This window comes from Cyprinodon variegatus, unplaced genomic scaffold (assembly GCF_000732505.1).
Source record: "Cyprinodon variegatus isolate N-32 unplaced genomic scaffold, C_variegatus-1.0 Scaffold99, whole genome shotgun sequence".
NCBI classification, from domain to species: Eukaryota; Metazoa; Chordata; class Actinopteri; order Cyprinodontiformes; family Cyprinodontidae; genus Cyprinodon; species Cyprinodon variegatus.
This window is the reverse complement of record NW_015150552.1, coordinates 1,465,950-1,474,164: the sequence shown is the minus strand read 5'-3', so window position 1 is coordinate 1,474,164 and position 8,215 is coordinate 1,465,950. Positions and strand designations below refer to the sequence as shown.

General features: G+C 35.8%; 1 protein-coding gene across 1 annotated transcript in view; it reads left to right on the top strand.

Annotated features, from left to right (window-relative positions):
- Positions 1 to 230: 230 nt before the first annotated feature.
- The window catches only part of tdrd9 (tudor domain containing 9), a 40,444-nt gene continuing 32,459 nt past the window's right edge, over positions 231 to 8,215 (top strand). Inside the window, exons 1-5 of the mRNA XM_015374209.1 lie at positions 231 to 265; positions 1,012 to 1,082; positions 1,206 to 1,276; positions 2,166 to 2,387; positions 5,468 to 5,590. Of these exons, the coding sequence (XP_015229695.1) occupies positions 231 to 265; positions 1,012 to 1,082; positions 1,206 to 1,276; positions 2,166 to 2,387; positions 5,468 to 5,590 (522 nt within the window). The remainder of the gene's footprint in view (positions 266 to 1,011; positions 1,083 to 1,205; positions 1,277 to 2,165; positions 2,388 to 5,467; positions 5,591 to 8,215) is intronic.

The following is an 8,215-nucleotide window of genomic DNA, read 5'->3' as shown; positions in this document are numbered from 1 at the left end:
GCAGTTAACTTTTTGTCTTTTTTTACAACACTAATTTTGTCCTGACTATGTGTGCTTGACTAGAGGTGGAAATTTCATAAAGAAGATTTGATAATTTTTTTGGTACAATATCATGTTTCATAGGTTATTTCAAACAATCAGAAAGTGTAATGCTAGAGCTACATTCACACCACACGCACTTTGAGCTTCTTTTTTGCTTAATTGTGGATGCTTGTACTCATAAAGATCAGATGCACCTGAAGAGCATCTTTGAGGCTCCAGTGAAGTGTGTACAGATGCGTCTAATGCGTTTGCTGCTTCTGTGTTCAATGGTTTAGAATGGCTTTGCTATATTTGCTGTGCTAAGTGGGTAAAAGTAGCTTCCTTTCCTAGGGAAAAACAGGGCCCACAATTTGTCCTTTTTTAGTAATTGTGGTCCAATGTAAGGCCTTGCGCATTGCTAGCTAAAAGCCCGATTTAAGTGTTAAGAAACTGTTTCAGTTGAGTGATCATATCGCTCTGCATCAGCTGCGCTGTGTCTATCTCCCTGAGCAGCAAAAATAACATTTTTCCATCCCTTGCATCTGCTGCTTGTGGACTTTTGAACATATGAGCAAATTTTCTGGGAGAAAATTAGGGAGCACCAAAGCCGTACATTCCAAAAACAGGGCGTACAATTTCTAATGGTTTATACTTAAGGGCGTACAATGTTTGCCCATATGTATTGATAGCTAAAAGCCTGGTTAGCGTGCAGATTTGCAGTCCAGAAAACAAACACAATCAAAAGTTGATGCTCTTTATTGGCTGTCTCTACTTTTCCTTCAATCAAATATGAAGGAATTTGGGTTTTATATCCTTGAAAGCTGCTATATAAAGATTTTACTTTCTTACATTCTGTTTACATTTCAGAAAAAACTTAAGTCTTAGGAAAAAAATGACATACTTTTTTTCTTCTCTATTTATCACATAATTTGGAGATGAGAATAGATGCTGCGAATAGGAATGTATAACTGCTTATTTTATATTTCTCAGCCCAGCAACACTCAAAGATTCCAGCCAGAAAGTTGATGCTGGAAGGATCCAAAAACCACAACCTTCAGAAGGTGAGTACATTTTCTGTTACAGCTTTTTAAAGATATTTAATTTCATCATCATAAAGTCTACATTGAACCAAATTCACCTATTTAATTTTTTTTTTTCACTTTTTATAAACCCTGAATGTTTAGGTCCTGCTCCACTTTCTCCTTCCCACAGTGTTGAATCCCCAGGCTTGCCCATTACCAAAAAAAAGAGCGAAGTAAGGCAGTTTACCACACACTGATGCATTTTCCTCCTGTAGTTCTTTGGGTGCTTGTCGAGTTTTACTTAAATTGACATTATGTCCTCTGGACACAGCATCACTAAGCCTGGATGTTATTTTTATCTGCTTTACAATAGGAACCCATTGGTCCCGTCAGTGAATATCTTTAAAGCTACGGCTGTTATTCAATTCTGGACTCTGTTCACCTTTCTAATATAGTTTAAATTTACCATATGTCTATAAAGTGGCATAGAACATTTATTAGGGATGCAGAGATATGAAAAATTGGGCTGATATCAGATGTCTTTGCAGTTACGGCTAAAAACTGATTTTCTGCTTGACGAAAAAAACAAAACTACCACATCGCTGACATTGCTTCTCTGCTTCCTATCATCCTGCACTGCATTACTTTTACAGTTACATCTCCAAAGGACTACCACATAATGGGAGTATTTTATATAAAGGATTTTTATTAGTTTTCATTAAAGAACCTTAATATCCTAAAGAAAACTACACATTTACTAAATAAAAACTGCATAACAAAATAAAAAAAAACTTAGTTTGAAAAAAAAAAAGTATTTGTTTTGAAATTTAGCACTGTTATATGGCCCATCCCCTGCCCTTCCCCACTCTAAAAACACAAAAACCACAACAAAGAAGTGAATAGAAGTAATTTCTGTCATTTATGTCTCTATCCAACTGATACCGAGATGTTAACATTTATTTGGTCCGATTCCGTTAATTTGTTAATGCTAATATACTGATAATCTCTCCACTCCATCTGTTTCATCATTTACCGTTATTACCAATATCATAAATTGTTTTATTTGCAGTGACATGATGCATTATACATCTAAGGTTTGTCATCTGAATGCTCTGCTTCCAGCTGATTTCCTTCATAGAAAACAACTCTGTTGTGATCATCCGAGGAGCCACAGGCAGTGGGAAGACCACTCAGCTTCCTCAGTTCATTTTGGACCACTACAATGAGAAAAATGTGACATGTAACATTGTGGTTACTCAGCCACGCAAGATTGGAGCTACCAGTATTGCTCGTTGGGTTGCTGCACAGAGGAAGTGCACCCTGGGTAGTCAGGTGGGATATCAGGTCAGTACATTAACTTGGCAGTGATTTTAGTGTTTGACATCATGTTTGCACATTCCACCCAAATACCTTTATAAAATTTGTTGGTGCAACTTATTTGATGGTTAAAAACATTTATTACTGTTATAAGATTTGCTCACATTTACATCTGTAAAATAACTAAAGAAACAGAGAAAACATGCATTCCTACATCTTGCTGATAAGGTTTAAGGTTTATTTTGGTTACGAGCATTGAAAGTAAGGGTTTTGGTTTAGTCATTTGACCTTTTTATGATTTATCAATAGTCCAGAAACTGCAAACATTAGTAAACTAGGGTATTGTTTCCAAAAAGTCATTTATTTTTAGATTGTTTGTTTAGTTTGACATCAGACAGGCTGCTACAACAGACTGAGGTAAAAGATGGATTTGATTCTCATTTCCCAAACCATTTTTTTATTTTGCTAAGAACACCTAGATTATAGCTGAGAACACAAAAAGTAATTCTCTCACAAATCTTAGCTTAAAAAATCTCATGGTTTTAACCTGTAACATCTGCTATTAATGAAAATACGAATCCCCTAATTATTACGGTCTCACAAAGTTTAGATTTTATTATGTACGACATGGCAGAATATTTTTCAGAAGCTTGTGTTTAATCACAACAACCTGTGTCCTTCACCACCATAGTTTTATGTTTAAACTTGGTCCTGTTTTTATTTAGTTAGAAGATTCGGATGCTTTTGTTTTTCTTCCTTAAATTCCCTCTGCAGTTGGCCTTACAGGATTTTTTGGAGTTCCTCCAGCAACATATGAAATAGCTGGTGCTGGAAATTTCGTATTGAAAAAGCAGTACTTGCGATGCTTCCTCTAATTCTGGAGCTGGCAGGACGTCTGTCTCTTTCTGGTTAACTGAACTACATATTTAACAACCTTTTCCATCACTAAATCATTCATTTCATTTCCACTATTCTTGATTCATGTTCTATCTAAGATTTAACTGCACTAAATATTTCTTCTTCAGATGTCTGCCCTAAAGGACTTCCAATAGGGGTGTAAATAATAATCGTTTTGTATCGATGCATCGATCCAACAGCCGATGATCCGATGCATCGATACGTCCGCAAGAGTATCGATTCATGTTTTTTTTTTTTTCCTCCGGTCTATTTTTATCCATTTGCTCCTGGACGTAATTCTCGCTCCTGTGCTGCGGTGGCGCTAAACCTATTTTGTCCTCCTACCTCGCTTCCTGGTTATACTCTTGCAGCAGTGTGTCACAGTGAAAGAATAAGGAGCAAATTTTTTTTATTTAATTTATAAATTTTGACATTTATTTGCCGCATTAAATCAGCCGAACCAATGGAGAGACTGGGCTCAAGTCCTACAGAGCAGAAATAAAGCGCCAACAAATCCCCATCTTTCAGTAAAAGCTCTTACTGCTAAGAGCCAACAAGCTAACGGGAGCTAGCATTCTTCTTAGTCCCTACTCTAGAGGCTATATGTAGAGCTCCCTCTACAGGTTTTGTGAGAGACAGTTCAGTAGATATCAGCGGCTTATAGCCCTGTGCGGCTTGTATATGTACAATCATTTTTCAAAACAGATTTTGCAGGCGTGGCTTATACTGAGGCGCGCTCTATTGTCTGGAAAATGCGGTATTTAAAGTAGGCTTTTAAGTTTTCCAGGAATAGAATTAGAATTAGATTAGAATGCAATAAAATTATCTTTAAAGAAATAAGTTTAAATGGGGAAAAATATTTTTATGGCCAAGTTTAAGTATTGACAAATTATTCAGAAAGCTTTTTTTGCATCAGTTTTTTTTGCTAATAAGCAGTTTTTATCTTTTTGCATGTGCTTTGTTGCCATGACCTGTAACTGTGTTGTGCACAGCACAGAAGCGCTGTGGCTTAAAATAACTTTGTTCTCCTCCGCTTGAATCAGCCCTCTGCAGTTGAGGATGATGTCACTGTCAGTGGGAGACAAACAGTCTCTGCTCAAATAAGATGTAACTTTCTTATTTTCTGACTTCATGCTTCAGCAGCAATTGTTGTTTGTCATTATTTGATAGAGTTGAAGTGAAATACTTACTATATAAATTCACATAACTTTTTTTTCTGATATTTAATCAGACAAACCTTCCTGTTTGGGTCCAATTGGGGTTTACAGAATTAATTGTATTGCCTAAACCCAAGACTATTTGCATTTATATGTTTCTTTGAACTTTAGATTTAGCAGGATGCTTATTAGGTGATAGCTATTTCTTAAACCAGTTTGGAGAGCGTCACGTTCTCTCCATTCCACACTGAAAATAAGAAAAATAAATTGTCCATGATATCACTGGTCATATTTATTCATGTCCAAATAGCTCAAAGTATGAAATTCATCCTTTCAAGCAATTATTTCAAATATAACAAGCATGGGAATGTCCAGTTGCAATGCTGCTCAGGAAGTACAAAAAGTCAATTGTCAATAACAGGTAGTAAGATTTTCCGCTACAGATATGTGCTAAAGGCCATACCATGAGTAAGAAGCTGTTATCTATTAGCAACATAGAAAGTCAGATTATTTTGCACCTACTAATACACATGTGGACAAAGACCTTTTAAGTTTTAGTATATATGTAGCGTAGTGTATCTAAAGAAACTACGAAGTGTTTTTGCACAATGGTCATCCTTACATCTGAGTAGTCAGAAGGAGGGCAATGAGCCTGAAAATACCGTCACAACTGCATGTGGAACTGGTGCACCCGACTAAAACAATTGCATTATAAGTAATATGATGATGTAACATGGAAGTATCTACAAACATTAGCCAAGATGTTTAGACAAACTAATGCATTATGGAAAATGTTTCTAAAAAAATTGCACCAAATTATAATTATGAAGTGACTTAAGGACAACCAAATGCATTTTCATTAAGGAAGAGTTGGTTAATGCATCTTTATTTTAGTGAGTTGTAAAACTCCGTAGTACTTTAACAAAATCTAATCTTATTTTTGTCAACATGAGAGAATAAAGGTTTCTCTTTTTTTTTTTATGTATGAAATGGAATGTTCACAAAAATATTTTTATGGATTATGGTGTTTATAGATATGACTGTGTTTTTCAGATTGGACTGGAGAAAATGACTACTGAACACACTCGGCTAATTTACATGACCACAGGGGTTCTGCTGCAAAAGCTGGTGCAAGCCAAGTCTCTCACAGGGTACTCTCACATTTTTGTAGATGAGGTATGTGAACAGAAGAATCTTTTAAATACATTTTCTTTCCTGTTTTACAAAAGTGAAATTTCAACCGTTTTCTTTGTGTTGAATGAGATCCATGAGATATTGGCCTAATTGCATATTACTGTATTGCCTTTTGCTTTGCCAAGTGTGTTGAAAAGGACCACTGAACACTCTAACGTTTTATCACACAGCTCAATAGAAACCTGAAACAGTGTAGATATCACAAAGCACTGTTTTAAGTGCAAGAAATGTTTGATGTATTCCAAGGTTTTTCTTGCCAATGTCCGATGCCCAAAGTGTTAAAGGTCTCAGTGTGTATTGGGTTGAGATGAAAGAGTGTAAAAAAGGAAACATGCGTCTGTTAAACCTGATAACTTCAAGGCAATATTTATCGTCCTCCTAATTGCAAGACTTTCTGACATGGTGCAACAGCGCTAAAGATGTGTTTAAAGTTTAAAAAGCATTAGATTTTTTTTTTATTGCAAAAATATTGCCAAAAAAATTACAAGCTTTTCACTCAGATAAACTGCAAATTTGTCCAATGGATAAAATAATCCCATGGTTTAATTTTTTTTCAAAAATTATTTTATTAAAGAGACACATCTCTTTTAACCATTGGGTGTTGCTTAGTCCATTTAGATTCTCTAATGCAGTGTGGGCGTTTTATTTACATTTGTGCCTAAAAATAGATATGTATGAGGAGAAGGGGGGAAAAAAATAGGAGCACATATTTTAGCCCTATCATCAGTGTTTTTCTTCTAAAATAAGTCAGGCTTAATTTAAATACGATATCCCTTCGTCTTTTGTTATGGAAAAAAAAAAAGGAATTTCCAGAAAGTCAAATCGTAAATTTGTATGGGGAAAATACTCCAGGAACCAGTTACAAGACACCACTGCTGCCTTCCAAATTTCCAGCAGGGACACTTAATGCGGTAAGGAGTGTGCACCCATTTACTTCCTTATTTTCAGATAAATGAGAGAAGTTCTGTGAGAACGTATATCCAGCATTGTTAAGACTGCTATCGGCTCACAGAGGCAGATAAACACTCTGTAGCCCCGACAGCAAAGAGCAAGCTTTAGGGGGAAAAGCTCCCTCCTCAGTGCTTGTCACATTAATACTACAATTAAAATAGGTACCTACCTGGACATTTAATGACAGCAATGCCAGAGAAAATGTTAAAAGAATAAAAACATTTACCTCATTGGGACAAGAACATGAGGGAAGCACTGTGAAAACGTGAACCCTGCGCCAGACTGCAATCAGGTCACAAGGCAGATGTTGCCAACCCAGCAACTTTGTTGCTATATTTAGTGACTTTTCAGACTAGCAAGAAAATCTAGTGACTATTTCCTGTCTTTTTGTAGATTTTTTTTGACAACACATGCCCCGATAACTCAGAGTTTAGTGTCTTCAGCGAGTAGTGAGTGAGCAAGCCCCTCCCTCCTCCAAAACACTGCAGCTGCAGTCAGAGAGCAGAGCGACTCTTAAATGTGAGCCACACAAAAGCTTTCCCTGATCTCCCCTGAATTAATATGTGCCACTGTGGGCCTCTGTTTACTGTCTTTAAGTTGAAATGGTCAACATAAAATACATTTTGTTTCAGTCAGGTTAAATTAATCTTCTGGAACGCTAGAGAATCTTTTATAAAGCTTATCTTGAGTTTCTAAATGTATTTGGAGTATCTTAAATCACTTTCTGCCTTTTTAATGTTGATGTACCTATAATATGCAATTTAAGTGACCACATCATTACCCCCACTACGCTCTTAAAAAACCCTGGTGAAAACCCTGCCATGTAAGCCGGGTCCTTTGAAGACCTAAAAAACAAATGGGGCTGGAAACGATCAGCTGTGAATTGGGAGCCAGTACTTCAACAGCGGTCCCACACCCTCACCAACCATATCAACCAGGTGTAGCCCTGAACGCATTCAGTATGGACCAATGAAGTCTAAATGAGGGCTGAAAGAATTAATGGGATTAATCGTGATGTGATTAATTGATTATTGAAAAAAAATCGTCAACTAATTTATTGATTAATCGTTAACTGGAGTTACATACTCTTAGACATGCCTTTAGCTAACAGAGCTAGCCAGTTAGAGCAGTAGTTATATTAAAATTGTAAAAAAAAAAATAACAATAAAAACACCCAAAAAAAATTTTTGCATTTAAGAAAAAAAAAAAAAATTTTTGTCCGTCATGCCCCATCCAGAACTCTTCAAGTGGTCTTTCACCTGGTTTAATAAAAAAAAAAAAACCTCTGGCTGTCCGATAATTAATTGATGCATCGATAAAACTATCAATAAATTTATCGATTTGCAAAATAATCGTTACTTGTAGCCCTAGTCTAAATATGATCTTTTTTTAACATCATTCATATTGATATGCATATCTATCAGAGGAAAACAGAAATCTAAGAAAGTCTAAAATAACATTCCATCATTATGACTGGTCTTGGAGGAAAAATAAGCGTAATAAACAGAATTTTTACTATATGACAAAGTAAAACATGCAAAATGCATGGAAACATGATATATTACCCAGATTCATTTTAATAAAAAAAAATGAAAGAAAATCCATAGTTCTCCTAGATGTGTTTTTATTTTGGAGCACTTGTGTATTAGTGTTCCT